The sequence below is a fragment of the Tiliqua scincoides genome, chromosome 8 (assembly GCF_035046505.1).
Source record: "Tiliqua scincoides isolate rTilSci1 chromosome 8, rTilSci1.hap2, whole genome shotgun sequence".
Taxonomy (NCBI): domain Eukaryota; kingdom Metazoa; phylum Chordata; class Lepidosauria; order Squamata; family Scincidae; genus Tiliqua; species Tiliqua scincoides.
In genome coordinates, this window is record NC_089828.1 from 42559270 (window position 1) to 42578072 (window position 18803).

Genomic DNA, 18803 nt, shown 5'->3' on the forward strand with positions numbered 1-18803 from the left:
ATAAATGCCTTCAGGACATTCCACTCAGGCCCTAGCCAGTTAGCAGCCATTTTCACAAGGGCTGGTCCATAGAGAAGAAGAAAGGATGACTCTAAGGCAGCAAGAAATCAATACCACCACATTTTAAAAAATGATTGTATTTTTTTGTAACATTCAGGAACAGCTGCCTCACAGGGACATGTCGGAGGGTCTGAAATATTCACCCATTTTTGCAATGTTGGGTTGTTGATTTCTGAACTGTTCTTACTTTCTGCTCTTTGTCTCTGGTAAAAGCAATATATAAATATGAATACGGTTGAAAAGCAGCATATAAATATTTTTAATAATAGCAGCAACAAGAATAAATCCTTGTCCCTGTCTTTGGGGCATGCCTTATTTACAGATACTACAGTTGTCATTCTACAGATTTCAGCTCTCTCCCCAGGGTCTCTAGAACATCTCTCTCTATGTGGGGTGAATGCTGATGAACAAACACAAAGGCACTGTACAGTGTTTAGTTTGCTTCACCTACAGTAGGATAATTAAAAAAATTTATTTTAACCCAGAGCTGCTCTTGGCTTTAAAATCAGTGGTGGAGCTTTAAGAACATAAGAACAGCCCCACTGGATCAGGCCATAGGCCCATCTAGTTCAGCTTCCTGTATCTCACAGCGGCCCACCAAATGCCCCAGGGAGCACACCAGATAACAAGAGACCTCATCCTGGTGCCCTCCCTTGCATCTGGCATTCTGACATAATCCATTTCTAAAATCAGGAGGTTGCGCATACACATCATGGCTTGTACCCCGTAATGGATTTTTCCTCCAGAAACTTATCCAATCCCCTTTTAAAGTCGTCCAGGCTAGGCGCCATCACCACATCCTGTGGCAAGGAGTTCCACAGACCAAACACAGTAAAGAAATATTTTCTCTTGTCTGTTCTAACTCTCCCAACACTCAATTTTAGTGGATGTCCCCTGGTTCTGGTATTATGTGAGAGTGTAAAGAGCATCTCCCTATCCACTCTGTCCATTCCCTGCATAATTTTGTATGTCTCAATCATGTCCCCCTTCAGGCGTCTCTTTTGTAGGCTGAAGAGGCCCATAGCCTTTCCTCGTAAGGAAGGTACCCCAGCCCCATAATCATCTTAGTTGCTCTCTTTTGCACCTTTTCCATTTCCACTATGTCTTTTTTGAGATGCGGCGACCAGAACTGGACACAATACTCCAGGTGTGGCCTTACCATAGATTTGTACAACAGCATACCCTTCCTAATGATGAATACCCTTCCTAATGATCCCAAGCATAGAATTGGCCTTCTTCACTGCCGCCGCACATTGGGTCGACACTTTCATCGACCTGTCCACCACCACCCCAAGATCTCTTTCCTGATCTGTCACAGACAGCTCAGAACCCATCAGCCTATATCTAAAGTTTTGATTTTTTGCCCCAATGTGCATGACTTTACACTTACTGACATTGAAGCGCATCTGCCATTTTGCTGCCCATTCTGCCAGTCTGGAGAGATCCTTCTGGAGCTCCTCACAATCACTTCTGGTCTTCACCACTCAGAAAAGTTTGGTGTCGTCTGCAAACTTAGCCACCTCACTGTTCAACCCTGTCTCCAGGTCATTTATGAAGAGGTTGAAAAGCACTGGTCCCAGGACAGATCCTTGGGGCACACCGCTTTTCACTTCTCTCCATTGTGAAAATTGCCCATTGACACCCACTCTCTGTTTCCTGGCCTTCAACCAGTTCTCAATCCATGAGAGGACCTGTCCTCTAATTCCCTGACTGTGGAGTTTTTTCAGTAGCCTTTGGTGAGGGACTGTGTCGAACGCCTTCTGAAAGTCCAGATATATAATGTCCACGGGTTCTCCCATATCCACATGCCTGTTGACCTTTTCAAAGAATTCTATAAGGTTCGTGAGGCAAGACTTACCCTTACAGAAGCCATGCCGATTCTCCCTCAGCAAGGCCTGTTCATCTATGTGTTTTGAGATCCTATCTTTGATGAGGCATTCCACCATCTTACCCGGTATGGATGTTAGGCTGACCGGCCTATAGTTTCCCAGGTCCCCCCTCTTTCCCTTTTTAAAGATAGGCATGACATTTGCTATCCTCCAATCTTCTGGCACCGTGGCCGTTTTGAGGGACAAGTTGCATATCTTAGTCAAGAGATCTGCAACTTCATTCTTCAATTCCTTAATAACTCTTGGGTGGATGCCATCAGGGCCCGGTGACTTATTGATCTTTAGTTTATCAATGAGGTCTGAAACATCTTCTCTTTTAACCTCTAGCTGACTTAACTCCTCGGTCAGGAGGGGCTGTTCGGGCAGCGGTATCTGGTATTTCAACTTCCTGGAACAGATGGGGCTGGATTCATGAAATGATTCTTGGTGTGCAAATTAGATGTGTTAAAAGGATGATCCTTCTGTGATTGGGAAAATGTTGGATCATAGAGATCATATGTCATAGAGATGAAAATAGAAATATGCTTCTATTCTAATCCCCCCCGGAAAGTTTACAGCAGCAAATACATACGTACAGTATTTAAAAAGAAGTCTCTAAGGGCCCAATCCTATTCAACTTTCCAGTGCTGGTGCAGCTGTGCCAATGGGGTGTGCGTTGCATCCTGCAGTGGGGAGGTGGTGGTCAGTCACAGAGACCTCCTCAAGGTAAGAGAACATTTGTTCCTTTACCTTGGAGCTATATTACAGCTGTATCAGCACTGGAAAGTTGGACAGCATTGGGACCTAACTCTTTTAACCTATGGAAAGAGCAAATGTGCAGGTAACCCTGATTTTAGAGTTTAGCTCTTAGTGGCTTCTCATTCAACTTAACTCTGACTGTAGCTGGGGGAGGGAAACATGTGAAAGTGTTTTACAGAATCAAATCATTTATCCATCTAGTACAGGTTACACATTATACACCATTTGGAGGAAGGAGAAGCAAATAGGACAAACACACACACACCCCAGCATTTTATTCTTCTCCACCTCGGATGCTGTTGGGCAGGTGTAAGATATTAGACCTTACGCATCTGGATAGTAAATACAGTGTGCAGCTGGTGTAGCTTTGGTTTTGACAAGTATTTGTCTCATACTGGTGAAGGACACAGTGGTCACAGAGAGCTGTTGCCCAAACAAGATACTTAACTTGAATTTGTGGGTCTCTTGAGTTAAGAGGTAAGAGGCAGTAAGAAGTGCTGATGTTAGCCTTGACTGGTGGAGCTAAGAATGTGTCTTACATCAGTTACAAATTCATTAAACTGCAATTCAGAACATGGAGTAAACCCCTTTGAACACAGTGGGATTTGCTTCTGAATAAATGTGCCTAGGCTGTGCAGCGTTTCCTTTGATCATCAGCCCCTGTGAGATTGGTACTACTGCCTGCCCTGCCTTACAAGATTGTTATAAGAATTACTGAACTCATACAAGAACATCTGAACAACTCTGCTGGGTGGTCCACTGAGTCCAGCATGCTATTTCCAATGCAGCCATCCCCTCTCCCTTGCAGCCCTTTGGCCTGTATGGCCAGGACATTTGTGTGAATCACATATTTGCTCCCCTGACTGCTCCCTCCTAGGTTTGTCAGTGTGTGTGATGGCACATCTATTACTTCCTTCAAATTTCTTCCCCAAGCCCTCTTTTTCTGTGAATCCTTTGGCCCAACCTCATATGGCCCAGTTCTATCTATTGTTAACACTGGCATACCATGAGGGCAATGAGGGCCCTGCTAGGACAACAGCCTCTTTGCTGCTAAAGCAGCAGCTGGAAAGCATGGTGCAGATTGGCCAGTGGCAGAGTTCTGCCAGTGGAGGGGCAGATCAAAGATTGGGGCAGAATGGGGGGGCATGGCAAAGTTGTGGCCACCTTATCTGAAACCCCTGTCCTGGGCTGGATATGTCCCCAGCAGGTTCCTCAGAGCTATGCTGGCAAATGAGCTGATGTAGCTTTGAGGAGTCCCATCTGGGATCCTTCTGTGCCCTACACTCAGGTAGGTCTTGTCATTCTTTCATCTCTTGTCTGGTCTCTTCCCAGGGATTTGCATTGGGTGCAGTAGCCAGCATGCTAGCAGCTCTGCATTCCTTGCACTGACCCAGGATAGGATTGGGCCAATATTGTACTAAGTGAGCCTCAGTACTGTACAAATAACTGCAATATTAGTATTTGTTTGCTGCAGTCTCCTTTCCCTATTGCCTTTCTTGTGTCAGTGATAGAATGTTTGCTTCTTGGAAAAGGGACCTGCCATTGTTACCAGAATAAATGTAGATCCTTCCCCTCTGTATTCCTCCACTGTCCTCCCAGTATCAAACTTCAAATGGTAAGCTCTTGGGCAGGGGCCTATCTCCTGGCTCTTAGCCATAGCATCATGTGCATGGATGGCACTTATAAATAAGTTAGTTACAGATGAGGGTGATGATGGAGGGAATAAGGCCATGTAAAAAAAAGAGGATTTGAGGATATCATGTGTTCAGGAGGGAGTGCCACACACATGAGTAGTAAGGAATGCCATGATTATAATTAGTATTAGTTAGCCATTGGCTGATGATTATTATGTTTCAATCCCATGGAAGCACCTGCATTGCACTACAAAGCAACACTTCAATGTATTCTGCCTATATCGAGAGCCAGGATGGTATTTCAAGAGTTGGACTTAGACCTGGAATATCCAGAACCAATCTACACTTAGCCATGAGGCTTCCTAGAGGACCTTGGGCTGGATGAATGTCTTTCAGCCTCACTTACCCCACAGGGCTGTTGTGAGGACAAAAAGAGGGGAGGAACTATGTACACCACCCTGAGCTCCTTGGAGGAAGTATGCCATGAAAATGTGAAAAATAAATAAAATAAATACCTCTCCAGCACCTGAGGGGGTGGGCCTGTGTGTTTGTGTGTTGTGTTAGTCACTTTTTTACTTCACACCTTCAGGTCAGGTTCCTATAGAAATATCACAGGTACTTGAGGCCTCCTTTTTCGAGTCTGCCCCCCTCCAGGGCTCTCAAAGAGAGACACCTATAATCCACATGCAATCTGCAGCTACTCACAGACTAAGGGGAAATGAAGAGAAACTGTAATGCAGCTTCCAAGCTTTGCTGTTTGTGGTGGCCAGGAGGATCTCCAACACTTGCACCTCTTGTTCTAGAGAGCATTTGCTCACCTGCCCTTTGGAACTGAATTTGCCCATCTGTGTGTGTGTTGGGTGATTTTTTTTTTTCACCACCCGCCACAACAAACACCACATGTCATTCATTCATTCTAAACAGCTGTGCTTAGCTCAGCAGGCAATGACTTCTTCAATATCATTGCCCTAAGCACCTTCCCACATTAATTTCCTGACAGATCTGCAAAACAAAAGAGCACCTTAAATCACTTGCCATCTCCCACTGACTTGATAGAATGGCAGTCATTCAGGGGCTATTCTGCCTGGAAGTCACCACTGCTCCCTCCCCTCCCCCATCTACACCTTTTACAACCCCAGCTCGGGGTGAGAGGCAGCTGCCTATTATAGCAAGAGGTGGATGGGTTTGTTAAACCCATTTGCAGATGATCATTTGGCTATATTCTAAATGGGTCATCATATTATACTGCTGCAGCCAGAAGTCTTTGGATGGCAGCCAAAAAACCCACTATGTTTGTATTAATAATTCTGCTCTCTTTTTTCTGAACAGCACATTTGTGTATTGCCCATCTCATAGCTCAGTTTAGAAAAGTGAGAGAAAAAAGTTGCTATGCTGCATAGGGATAGTTATACCTCCTCCCCCCCCACAACAGTGCACGTTCAAACAATAATGGAAATGGAAAAGGTGCAAAAGAGAGCGACTAAGATGATTACGGGGCTGGGGCACCTTCCTTATGAGGAAAGGCTACGGCGTTTGGGCCTCTTCAGCCTAGAAAAGAGACGCTTGAGGGGGGACATGATTGAGACATACAAAATTATGCAGGGGATGGACAGAGTGGATAGGGAGATGCTCTTTACACTCTCACACAATACCAGAACCAGGGGACATCCACTAAAATTGAGTGTTGGGCGGGTTAGGACAGACAAAAGAAAATATTTCTTTACTCAGCGTGTGGTCGGTCTGTGGAACTCCTTGCCACAGGATGTGGTGCTGGCGTCTAGCCTAGACGCTTTTAAAAGGGGATTGGACGAGTTTCTGCAGGAAAAATCCATTATGGGGTACAAGCCATGATGTGTATGCGCAACCTCCTGATTTTAGGAATGGGTTAAGTCAGAATGCCAGATGTAGGGGAGAGCACCAGGATGAGGTCTCTTGTTATCTGGTGTGCTCCCTGGGGCATTTGGTGGGCCGCTGTGAGATACAGGAAGCTGGACTAGATGGGCCTATGGCCTGATCCAGTGGGGCTGTTCTTATGTTCTTATGTAATAAATGTTTGCATTTATGGCACAGAAGAATGGAACACAGAAATATTAATGTCACACATGACATCAAGAAGGGGGGATATGCAAGGGGCCTGGAAGTAATGCCTTGCAGTGAAAAGATAAAGTGTGTGTTGCATCTAAGGCTGCATTGACATTTACCTAGGAGTAAGCCCCGCTGACTCTAATGGGACTTACTTCTGAGTACACATGCATAGGATTGGCCTGTAAGTGAAGACAAGCAGACCCACAGTGCTAGTCTAAGCATGTCTACTCCAAAGTAAGTCCCACTGTGCTCAATAGGGCTTACTCCCAGGAAAATGTGCATAGGATTACAATCCAACTCTCCCAAAACAAAGTGAGAGGAAGACAAAGCACTTCCCAGAACTGATTCACAGCTCTGTTTTTGAGCCAATGCAAACACTGCCTACAGGATGATTTTCCCAGATATTTCTACAAGAATATATTGGCATTGCTACCAACAAACTTGAAGAAAATCAAAGCTGTTTGCACAATGGTGGAGAGCACACACTGCACACTTTCCAAAGGTATGCCTTATATCATACAGTGCCTTATAGTCCTAAGCAGAATGGAACTTGCAGAAAAGGTGGTCCTAATGGAGATGGTGAAATGCATGGAGAGAAGCAGTCATGACAGCCAGCTAACTCAGGGCACAATCCTAACCCCTTATGTCAGTATTTTCCAGCACTGGCATAGAAGTGGCAATGGATGTGTGCTGCATCCTGCAGTTGGGTGTCACTCACGGAGGTCTCCCTCTAAAGGGAATGTTTGTTCCCTTACCTCAGAGCTGCACTGCCCTTATGTCAGTGCTGGAAAGCACTGACATAAGGGGTTAGGATTGCACCCTTAATCGGTTACCCACCAAAGCCACTCGCAGGACATCCTATGAATTATAGCATGAACAAAAATCAAGTATGGGACACCTCAGAGTATTTGGAGCCAAGGTCAATGCCTATGAGAGTAGAGAAAAAAAGAAGAGGTCAAACCTGAACAAGGTTGAAAAAGAACTAATGGCTGGTTATGCACCAGTGTGCAAGGGTTACAGGAGAATAAAGCCTAATACAAACAAAATAACAGTAAGCAGAGCCATTTACTTTGAAGTATCTTCATTAAGGTGAATGTCACATACAGAGGAAGTGAGAGACACTGAGGAGTTCAGTGAAGAAGGCCAGGACAGGGAGTAGTCTGGATAGTGTAGTTGTAGTTCAGGAGTTCGCTTAGACCTGGAAGATCCAGGTTCAAATCCCAGCTCAGCCATGAAGCTTCTTGGGTGACCTTGGGCCAGTCACTCTCAGCCTCACCTATCTCACAGGGTTTGTTGCGGGGACAAAAGGAGGAGAGGAACTGTGTACACCACCCTGAACTCCTTGGAAGAAGGGCAGTATAAAAATAAATACAGTGTGTAGGCACAAGGCAGACATGCCCACACAAGAAGAGGGAGCTGAGGAGATGCCAGTCATGTACTCAACCCAACCTACTAGGGCAGTGGTTCTCACACATTTAGCACCGGGACCCACTTTTAGAATGAGAATCTGTCAGGACCCACTGGAAGTGATGTCATGACTGCAAGTAACATCGTCGTGCTGGAAAATGTTAATAATCCTAGGCTGCAATCCTACCCACACTTACCCAGGAGTAAGTCCCATTTACTATCATTGTTAAAAGAATATACATAGTAGCTTGTTAAATGTACAGGTCTGTCACATTTCTCCAAATGCAGTCACATCCCATGGTAGCATCAAGTCTAATATACTAAAAATAAAATATTGAAATGAATGGGGACCCACCTGAAATTGGCTTGTGACCCACCTAGTGGGTCCCAACCCACAGTTTGAGAACCACTGATGGGAATTTCACCTAGGCAACTGTCCAGATTGCCTTGCAATCATGGCAGATATAGCAGAATCCTCAACATGGGAAGAAATTGAACAGATCCCTGCAGAAGAAGCAGAAAGTGGGAAAGAGCAGCACAAGAGAAACTCGGAAGCTCCTGAACTTGAGCCAGGCATAGCAGCAGTCGCAGGAATCTTGTGCAGAAAAAGCAGCTCAGTCAAACAAATGGGACTGGAATGCAGTGGAAAGAAGGGTTAGATACCAGAAACTGCACATCCAAAGTGGATGCTTACATTCCAGATTAGCGGGATACATGGAAGGAGATGGGACTAGAGACAACACAGAAGAGAAGTCCACCAGCAGCCACCTCTTGTTTTATGGCAGCTGGACCATCAGCTGAGTCAGCAGGAAGTTAGCGACAATTATGCTTTCCATCACTGAAGCAGAGTATGGATTGGCAGCCCACGCACATCAGGATGTGGTTGTGCCAGTTACTGGAATATCTAGGCGTAATTGAGACAGAGCCTATACAACTCCTGGTAGAGAACCAAAGCTGCGTACGGCTAACCCAGAAGTCAACTCATGTACAGAGCATAGTGACCTGCTGAGAGATATCAAGAAAAAAGGCTTGTTGAGATTTATCGTTGTGGGGCAGAGGCCATGTCTGCTGTTGTGCTCACCAAGCTACTCCCCAGAGACCATCACCGAACTGAATGAAAGATGTATCTTGTGGGCTTGTGCGTGGGTTGTTTTGTTAAGGTACACAAACACTGCATAAGAATCCCAGACGGAAGGAGACAATTCAACTAGTCAGATGGGATGTAAGTTTTTCCTGTAAAGCTCTTTCATATGCAGATTGCTAATCTCAGGCTGTCCTTTCTTCCTCTAATGGAGTTTCCCTGCAGCTAGATACCAAGCACATAGGGCCTCTTTCCCTCTCTCCAAGTATGGAGTTAGCATATAATATTTCCTTTCTTTATGTCCACACGAGTTTTAGTGATCTTATTATCGGTCTCTCAGACCCTTCTGTGTAAACCAGCCATGCTAACAGGTGTCAGGTGGGTATTGGCCCAGTGGGCCTTAGCCCCTATCTGCCACTCCTGACATTGGCTCTCATGTAAAAGCCTTGCTCACCTTCTGCTAATTTGAAAGGTGGAGTTAAAAGATGTATCAAATTATTGAGAGCCAGTGGGTCAGATTTTTCATAGGAGCATTCATTGATACTGGTCCATGAAAGCCACAATACAGTAGCAAATATCCTATCACACTTACCTGGGAGTAAACCCCATTGACTATAATGAGACTTACTTCTGAGTAGACATGCATATGCTTGGGCTGTCATTGAATCATGTGTGCTCCCTGGAGCATTTGGTGGGGCTGCTGTGAGATACAGGAAGCTGGACTAGATGGGCCTATGGCCTGATCCAGTGGGGCTGTTCTTGTGTTTTATTGCTGCTCAGGGTTAGAGAAAAGGAGTAAATTCTGGTGTGTAGGAATTAACCCTATTAACTGGTCAAAGAAGTGTTTTTTTTTTGTTTTTTTTAAAGCAGGATAGGCAACTACAGGTCCAGCCTATTTATACACAGATTTTTTATACACCTGGATCTATTTTTATCTATTTTATCTATTTTTTTATAGTCCTGGTCCAAGTCCAACACCAGAGCAACTATACCACCATGGCAAGTATTTTTGGGACAGGAAGCCATTTATTTATTTAGCTATGCAATCTGCTTGATAAATTTTTTTTTGGTTGAAAAGCAATATAAAAATATTCTTTAAAATAATTATTTCTCATCCCTCTTTAAATAAAAACTAAGAAAGAGGATGAGAATAAGTGGGTGGGTTCATACACATACAATCAATGCCGTCTAAATAGTTGTAGTTCAATCTGAGATTAGGCATAGAACCAATCTCCATTCGCATGCTCTGCATTAGAATACGATTATTCATTTTCAGCATATCTATCCCACGTTTATTTTTTTAAATGTTGAAATATTAATATTTAAGACACCATTCACAGGCTCTGCATTAGAATACATTTATTCATTTTCAGCATATCTATCCCATGTTTATTTTTTAAAATGTTGAAATATAGCTATTTAAGACACCAATATGGTCCGCCTCTGAGCAAGAAGATATTGCCTTTACCTCATTATGATCTAGTAGCGACTATAAAAAGAGTAACCAGCCCGCCCCCCTCCAAATTTGGAATTTGAGGACTTTCAAAAGAGGGTGAGATTCTTTTTCTACCTACCCTTACATTTTTGTAGTATTGACTGTGGAGATAGATGATCTACATACTTATACAGTTTGCGCATGAGAGGGTCACTTGCTATCAACAGGGGCCAGTTTCTGCACAGAAAGAGGTGCTGCCATATCATTTGCCAGCCTCAGATGTATGCCCTTCCTTACAACTGGGGAGTTACATCAGCAAACCTTCTAACCCAGTGCTTGCTGAATAAGAAACAGAGGGTTGGGGGAAAGTTTGAGAGGAGTGGTATGCTTGAGTTTGAAACAGAGAAGAAATGTGAAGCACCTTGAGGAGTAGATTTATTTTCTCAGAAAATTATTTGCAGTACAGCCCACTGTATCAGATGCACAGTAATCCTGAGTTGCCAGTTATTTTTACTCTTTCTCACATAATATTCAGCCTTGCAATATTTCCATGCAAAAGCTTAAATAAGGTAAGAACACACACAGTGTGTACAGTAGTTTTAATTTTGCTTTTACGCTGCTGCATTTTTGTGGGTTTCAACTGTTTGACGGAACATACCAAGATCCAGGTCTACAGAGCTTGCGTCCTGAGTACACTTCTGTACTGCAGCGAGTCATGGACTCTTCGCTCACAACAGGAGAGGAAACTGAGCGCTTTCCACATGCGCTGCCTCCGACGCATCCTCGGCATCACCTGGCAGGACAAAGTTCCAAACAACACAGTCCTGGAACGTGCTGGAATCCCTAGCATGTATTCACTGCTGAAACAGAGACGCCTGCGTTGGCTTGGTCATGTCGTGAGAATGGATGATGGCCGGATCCCAAAGGATCTCCTCTATGGAGAACTCGTGCAAGGAAAGCGCCCTACAGGTAGACCACAGCTGCGATACAAGGACATCTGCAAGAGGGATCTGAAGGCCTTAGGGATGGACCTCAACAAGTGGGAAACCCTGGCCTCTGAGCGGCCCGCTTGGAGGCAGGCTGTGCAGCATGGCCTTTCCCAGTTTGAAGAGACACTTTGCCAACAGTCTGAGGCTAAGAGGCAAAGAAGGAAGGCCCACAGCCAGGGAGACAGACCAGGGACAGACTGCACTTGCTCCCGGTGTGGAAGGGATTGTCACTCCCGGATTGGCCTTTTCAGCCACACTAGACGCTGTGCCAGAACCACCTTTCAGAGCGCGATACCATAGTCTTTCGAGACTGAAGGTTGCCAATACAAGTTATTTCTATATTGGTTTTGCATTAGTTTTAATTTTTCATTACTTGCCTTGGATCTTTGGAGAAATGAGAACTTAAATGAGAACTTTGTGGCATCTTAGATCAGGGGTGTCAAACTCGTTTCATACAGAGGGCCGAATAGCATTCATGATACCTGCTAAGGACAGGAAGTGATGTCATTAGGCAGGAAGTGGTGTCATTAAACAGGTCATAACCAAAAATAAGCACTTTTTCTCACTTAGGAACTCATGAGCTGCAAATGACAGAGGAGAAAATATGCAAATCTTGATCATATTTCGAGATATTGGAGAGTCCAATTTTCATGTGGGCTGCCCTTTCAGCAGTAACACCTATTACTCAGCAGCTGAGAGCCGGATAAAAAGCTTCCGCGGGCCACATCTGGCATCCGGGCCTTATGTTTGACACCCCTGCCTTAGATTTATTGTGGAAGAAGCTTTCCTAGACCAGAGCCCATTGATAAGTCCATCTATAATAATTAGTTACAATAAATCTGTTAAACTTTATGCTGCAATGCTCCTTTTTGTGATTGAAGCAACAGACTAACATACTGAAAAGATGCACCACTGCCTCTTGCTCTGGGAGAACCTGGAAGTGACATCACAGTGTTTTGGCCCTGGATACAGCTGCCTCCGGTGAAACCTCTGGCAGTGACCACTGCCAGTTCTCACTCCTCCCAGGCCCAATTCACCCCCCCCCCCATTATATCATCCTCACCCCTGTTCTGCCCTCTACCTACTAGTCTGCACAGAGCTTACCTGCTCTGGTACACTCTGGCACCAGCAGGCCAGTGCAGGTCTCCCAGCTGGCACCACAATTATCTGTGCTGTCACAACATGCTTTATAGCATGTTTGCAGTAGCACTTGCTCTGCTGGCACTAGCATGGACAGGATTGCACCACTAAGCATGCTCCCTATTAGTTGCCTTTTTTCCAAACTACATAGCCACAAATCTGGCCTTTCCTCATTAGCAGGGGTGCCCAAATCCCGGCCCTGAGGCCACTTGCGGCCCTTGAGGCCTCCCAATCCAGCCCTCAGGGAGCCCCCAGTCTCCAATGAGCCTCTGGCCCTCTGAAGACTTGCTAGAGCTCACGCTGGCCTGACACAACTGCTCTCAGCATGACGGCCAACTGTTTGACCTCTTCTGTGAGCTGAGGGCTCCTTCCATTGCTTGCTGTTTCACATATGTTTCACATATGTGATTCAGCAGCAGCAAAGGAAAGGTTGGCCTTGCTTTGTATAATGCCTTTTAAAGGCCCTGAGCTATTGCAAGACCTTCATTCATTCATATAAGTTCCATCTCTAATATATACATTTATGTAAATTTATTCAAATTTGAAATGTAAATTGATTTTTTTTTCCTGGCCCCGACACAGTGTCAGAGAGATGATGTGGCCCTCCTGCCAAAAAGTTTGGACACCCCTGCTGATTAGGAAAGAGCTCTAACCCCTTACTATCTTGTTTTTAATGCAAGAACAATGTTCACCTCTTGGTGCCAGATCTGAGGCCCTCAGTTGACTTCCAGCCCTAGCAAGCCAGAATTACCCTTGAATTATAGATCAGTGGCTGAAATAAATTATAACACTGGGGCCTTCCCAGATGAGGTGACATTTAGACTTGTGCTGCTGCATTCACTCCAGGGTGGGGATACCCTCTCCTATTTCTGTGCTTGTTTGTGCATTTGAGCACCTCTAGACAGGATGTTCCCCATTTCATTGAAGGTGGAGGCCAGGGCACAAGAGGATGAAGGAAGTAAAAAAAATCACATTTTGGGACCTGTGAGTGAATTTTAACACTTTATAGGTTCTAGTGCTTCAGTGGCTCAAACTAGATGTGCATGCAATATATTTTTATAGAAGTGCGTTTCCTCCTGGAAGTGCCTTTTATTTTTTAAAACTCTTGCACAGAGCAACAACCCCTGCTTGGGACTGGAACGCATGAGGTAGAAGGAGTTTGCTCTTCATCTACATTCCATTTTGAAGCTTTAAAAAAATGACACTCTGTTGAAGTGGTGATTTGCAACTGGAATAGTGATTTCCTCAAAAGAACAGTATCAAACTTCCACTTCCTCATCCTTTCCTTTCCAAAAAGAGAAAGAGAGAGAGAGAGAGAGAGAGAGAGAGAGAGAGAGAGCACCCACAGCACACTGGTGGAACATATGCTTTTTGTACACAGGTTTTGGTTTCAATCTTCAGTTCAAAGTGGGTAGGCAGAAACGTCCTCTCTCTCTGCCTCAGACCCTGGAGTGCAACTGTCAGTTAGAGCTGATATTGGACTAGATGGTCAACTACTAGACTCACTTAGACAGCCTCACAGGGTCCCAGGTATTGTTCCTTGTAAGCTGCGCAACTCTAAGCCCAGATCTGTGCAGCATGGAGCTTGGTAGCTTGGAAATTCAGCAATGATACACAATGTCATCGATGAGCATCTGGAGAGTGTCGTGACAAGAAGGGAACACTGGTATCAAGTGATCTTTCAAGTCCCTCAAAAGGACTGGGGCCTGGATAATCTTCAATCTTGCTTCCTAGGTTGTCCCCTAACACACTTGGTCATATGCTGCAGAAGATACTTGTCTTGGGGCAGATACAAGGAAATCCAAGTATGGCTGCTGATTAGAAAATGTATCCATCATTGCTGCCTAAGCGAAAGAGGACAGATGGCAAAGAAAACCAGCCACTGTGGGATTCCAGAGAGTCACATCTTCTGCATACACCTGGCACAAGAGGAGCTGGGACACAACTCTTGTGAGTCACTGGCACTAGATATTAACGTAACCAGATAAGGCTAAAATGTGTCATATAAGGAAATCAATACAAGATACAGCTATGGGAAAAATATATGCATTTAAAAAAAACAATATGTAGATATACAAACCACTGAATTATACACAAAGCAAAGTGGGGCAGAGCATCCCATTTCAGGCTGTTTCAAACACAGTAGACACATCTGGATCCTTTATCTTCTTAGGAACAGTCTCACATCTCTTGCCCTGGACGCTCTTCTCAATGCTTTCTTTCCTTCCAAGAATTCCTTTTTGCTCAGTTCAATCCAGAGTACCTAGAACCCCACCACAAGAAAGCAAATCTCATGAACAAAATAGTACACAGGTCATGAACAACCAGGTAGATTAGAGATCAACTTAGCTATTGTTGATGGAGTATGCATTGTGCTAAGCCTGGATCTACACATGAAGCAGAGTTAGATGGTAGAATCCCAAGAGAGCAGAGTGAGGACTATACCAATTTGGACTGCAGGAGAGGGATTCTGCTTTTGAATACTCAGTTGCAGATCCTAAGCAGAGTCACAGTTTTACTGCTCTGAAGTTCAACAGATGAAATAATGGCTTATTCTTAAAACAAGGTGACGAGACAGTTCAGAAAAGGGAAATGAGAACCTCACCTTCCAGAAATGCAAATTCATCAATTGCTTCAATGGCATTATCTGTAATAAGAAAAATAAAGGTCAATTTTTAAAAAAATCACAACATAGAAATCTCTGTTTCTTGTTTGTTAAGGTGATGCTCAGGTTACATATTGCTGGCTGCTGAAGAATCATATTTAGCGACAAGAGATGAACTGGCCACTTAATTTAAAAGAATATATGGAATTCAGTTTCTCTTCACAGATTATCCAGCTCCTTTAACAGTCCCGTCCCGTCCCGTCCCGTCCCCCCACCCCGCTTATAGCCATTCTTCGACTGGGCCCTCTTACTTACTGGGTCCACAGCGTCACTGCCTACCTCTTGCACTCCCAGAACAGCATAGAGTAGAAACTGCACTAATCATTAACATTCTACTGCTGACATAGGCTCAAATCCTATCCAATTTTCCAGTGCCAGTGGGGCATGCACTGAATCTTGTGTTGGGGAGACAGTTGCAAAGGCCTCCTCAAGGTATGGGAACATTTGTTCCCTTACATTGGGGCTTTATTGTGGCTGCACTGGTGCTGGAAAGTTGGATAGAATTGGGCCCACATTCATCCAAAACAGTCACCATACTTGTGATCTATAACATCAGAGCAGCTCAGAAGGAACTGATGCAGGTTGTCATTTTGCAGTTACTGCACTTCCAAGCTTGTCTTGTAGCATGAGACAAGGTTGCTGTGGATCCTCCTGCTCTCCCCCCCCCCCGTCATCTGCTGCTGGAAGCAGGTCTTCAGGTGTGCCATACAGTAGGTGACACAGAAGGCAAACAAGAGGACCACAGACAAAATGAACAGGAGCTCTTGAAACTTAATTATACACAACTAATACTTAAAATTGTGAAACTTAAAATTGGGAAACTTAAAATTGTTACTGGCTAGCATCTGAGTCATGAGGTGGCAAGAAAAATGACCTTCTTTCTGCTAAATCTTATTTGCTGCCACCCAAGGGCCAATGATTAATTAGGCTCATCTCATTCTGTAGCAGCATTACAGGTTAGGAGAATTGAATTCCTACCCAAATCTTTTCTCTGAAGAGTTTTCCTTTTTCCTTGTTGTGCATAGACATAGGCGTCTTTTGCAATGGTTTCCACAAATAACTCCTGCAGATTGAGAGGGAAGAAAAGAAGCCAGACAGCTTTATCAGCTTGTTAATTACTTCTGAACCCATGGCATGCAGTGCAGGAAGGCAGAGGTTGCCTCTGACAGCTCAAGCCACAGACAAATGGTTGACCTTGAATACAAAAATCTCAAGTATCCTTCCCAGGAAGCTAAGGCAACAATCCTATTCATACTTACCTAGGAATAAAATACATCCCATTGAATGCAGTAGGACTTACCATACCTATGAGTAAGTATGCATGGGATTGTGCTGCACATCTCACTGAACTCAGGGGAGGTGACACTGTGGATGATGTCACCTTATAAGCAAACAAGCTACACTACTACCAGTAACAGCAATGCTACTGATATTGATGAGATATCCGTATTAAGATGTCTAAGTTTTTGTTTTTCTCCAAGGAATAAAAAGCTTTTGGAATCTTTTTAAACTCGTACTTAAAATTCTTTTTTCTATCTTTCTTGCATCTACAAATCAGTACTTTGTGCGTAGGCATGTTGTTAATTACAATAATGATAGTTTTCTTCAGTTAATATACAAGATATTATATAAATCCTTGCATTATATAAAATAAATAATAAAATACTAAAATACTTTTATTATTGTATTATTTTGCTATGTTGCTGTTATCTTGGTAATAATGAAATAAATTAACAGTAAAACAAGTACTTTAATGCATAATTTAAAAAACATGAATTCAAACATTTGCCGACTTATTTGAGGTGACAGAAGAGCCCAATCCTATCTAGTTTTCCAGCACTGATGTAGCTGCAATGCAGCCCTGAGATAAGGGAACAAACATTCCTTTGAAGAGTCCTCTGAGACTGCAGCCCAACTACAAGATTCAGTACATGCCCCACTGGCACAGCTGCATCACAGATGGAAAGCTGGATAGGATTGGGCCCTTAGGCTACAATCCCATCCACATTTTTTCTGGGAGTAAGCCCTACTGAACACAACAGGACTAACTTCTGGGTAGACATCCATAGGATTGTGCCCTTTGTGTGCTCTAATAAAGATAATATGTATCCTATTATAATTTTAAGATAATACCTCATTGTCAGCAGTCATACTGACAAGGTAAGGCAATACTATTACTACTACAATGATCCTCTGAAATAGTATCACTAGTAATAATCATCAAATTACTAATGATAATATTAGCAAGCATTATGAATATATTTTATTGTGACTATTATTTACAATAATTGTAGTTGCGTGTGCTCCCTGAAGCACTTGGTGGGCCACTATGAGATACAGGAAGCTGAACCAATGGGCCCTTGGCCTGATCCAGCAGGGCTCTTCTTATGTTCTCATGTAGTTGTATTCATTACAAGATGAATGTCTTAGCTGTGAGAATGAGAAATAAGCAATAATACACCTTTATCTGGATAATTACCAAGGGCTGGGCTAGTCTAAGAGAACAAGCTGCCAGGACTGTTACTAAGGAGATGATGCTAACACTATGACTAGTACTGTAAACCCACTCCTATGTATGTCTACTCAGGAGTAAGTCACATGCCAGTCAGTGGGGCTTACTCCCAGGTAAGTAGATAGGATTGCAGACTCAGAGCCCAGTCCTGTGCATGTCTACTCAGGTGTAAGGCCCATTCCAGTCAGTGGAGCTTACTCCCAGGTAAGTAGATAGGATTGCAGCCTCAGAGCCCAGTCCTGTGCATGTCTACTCAGGTGTAAGGCCCATTCCAGTCAGTGGAGCTTACTCCCAGGTAAGTAGATAGGATTGCAGACTCAGAGCCCAGTCCTGTGCATGTCTACTCAGGTGTAAGGCCCATTCCAGTCAGTGGAGCTTACTCCCAGGTAAGTAGATAGGATTGCAGCCTCAGAGCCCAGTCCTGTGCATGTCTACTCAGGAGCAAGGCCCATTCCAGTCAGGGGCTCACTCCAGGGGCGCGCGCGGGACGCCCGGCGACCCCTAGTGGCGGCCCACCCACCGCTGCGCGCGCCAGGACGAAGACGGCCTCCTGGCTGGCCAGGCTGACGTCCGGGTCTGCTTTGACCAGCGCCTTCACGCGCGTCAGCGGCAGCCTCGCCGGGCGCAGCACTCCCGGGGCCGGGCTGCCCGCCGCCGCCTCGTCCGTGCCCGCCTCTACCGCCGAAGTGGAAGCCGCCACGGCAGCTGCTGCGCTCAGAACCTCGGGCGCCGCCGCCATTTTGGCTGGGGCAGCCCACGCGCCGAGACCCCTCAGGCCGGCTGGCTCCCTCCGCGCGGTGGCCGCGCCCCTTTACGCGCGCTCCTGACTCTAATGACCGCTGTGAGGCGCCTTGAGCAGGAGGCGGGGCTGGGATGGTCCGCACGCCCCGCCCCCTCCCCTCCCCTGGCCAGGCGCTGCACGTGGCGACCCTGGAAGGAGCACCGTCTGAATCACGCGCCCGTTTGCCTGTAAGCACCAAGCGAGCTCACACACAGCCCACCCCGTGCAGGTCTACTCGGAAGTCAGCCCCATCAGACTCCCAGGAAAGCGTGGACAGGGTTGCAGGCTCAGAGCCCACTGCCTGTCTACTCAGAAGTAAGCCCCATTAGCGACAATGGAGCTTACTCCCAGGAAAGCGTGGACAGGCTTGCAGGCTCAGAGCCCACT

General features: G+C 45.0%; 1 protein-coding gene across 1 annotated transcript; it reads right to left on the reverse strand.

The window, feature by feature from the left end:
• Nucleotides 1-14488: 14488 nt before the first annotated feature.
• POLE4 (DNA polymerase epsilon 4, accessory subunit) lies at nucleotides 14489-18455 on the reverse strand. The gene is made up of 4 exons (XM_066635799.1): nucleotides 18156-18455; nucleotides 16102-16186; nucleotides 15064-15105; nucleotides 14489-14721 (listed from the first exon to the last, which is right to left on the reverse strand). The coding sequence occupies exons 1-4, from the start codon at nucleotides 18372-18374 to the stop codon at nucleotides 14708-14710; spliced, it is 360 nt and encodes a 119-aa protein (XP_066491896.1). The 5' UTR covers nucleotides 18375-18455; the 3' UTR covers nucleotides 14489-14707.
• Between the last annotated feature and the right edge of the window lie 348 nt (nucleotides 18456-18803).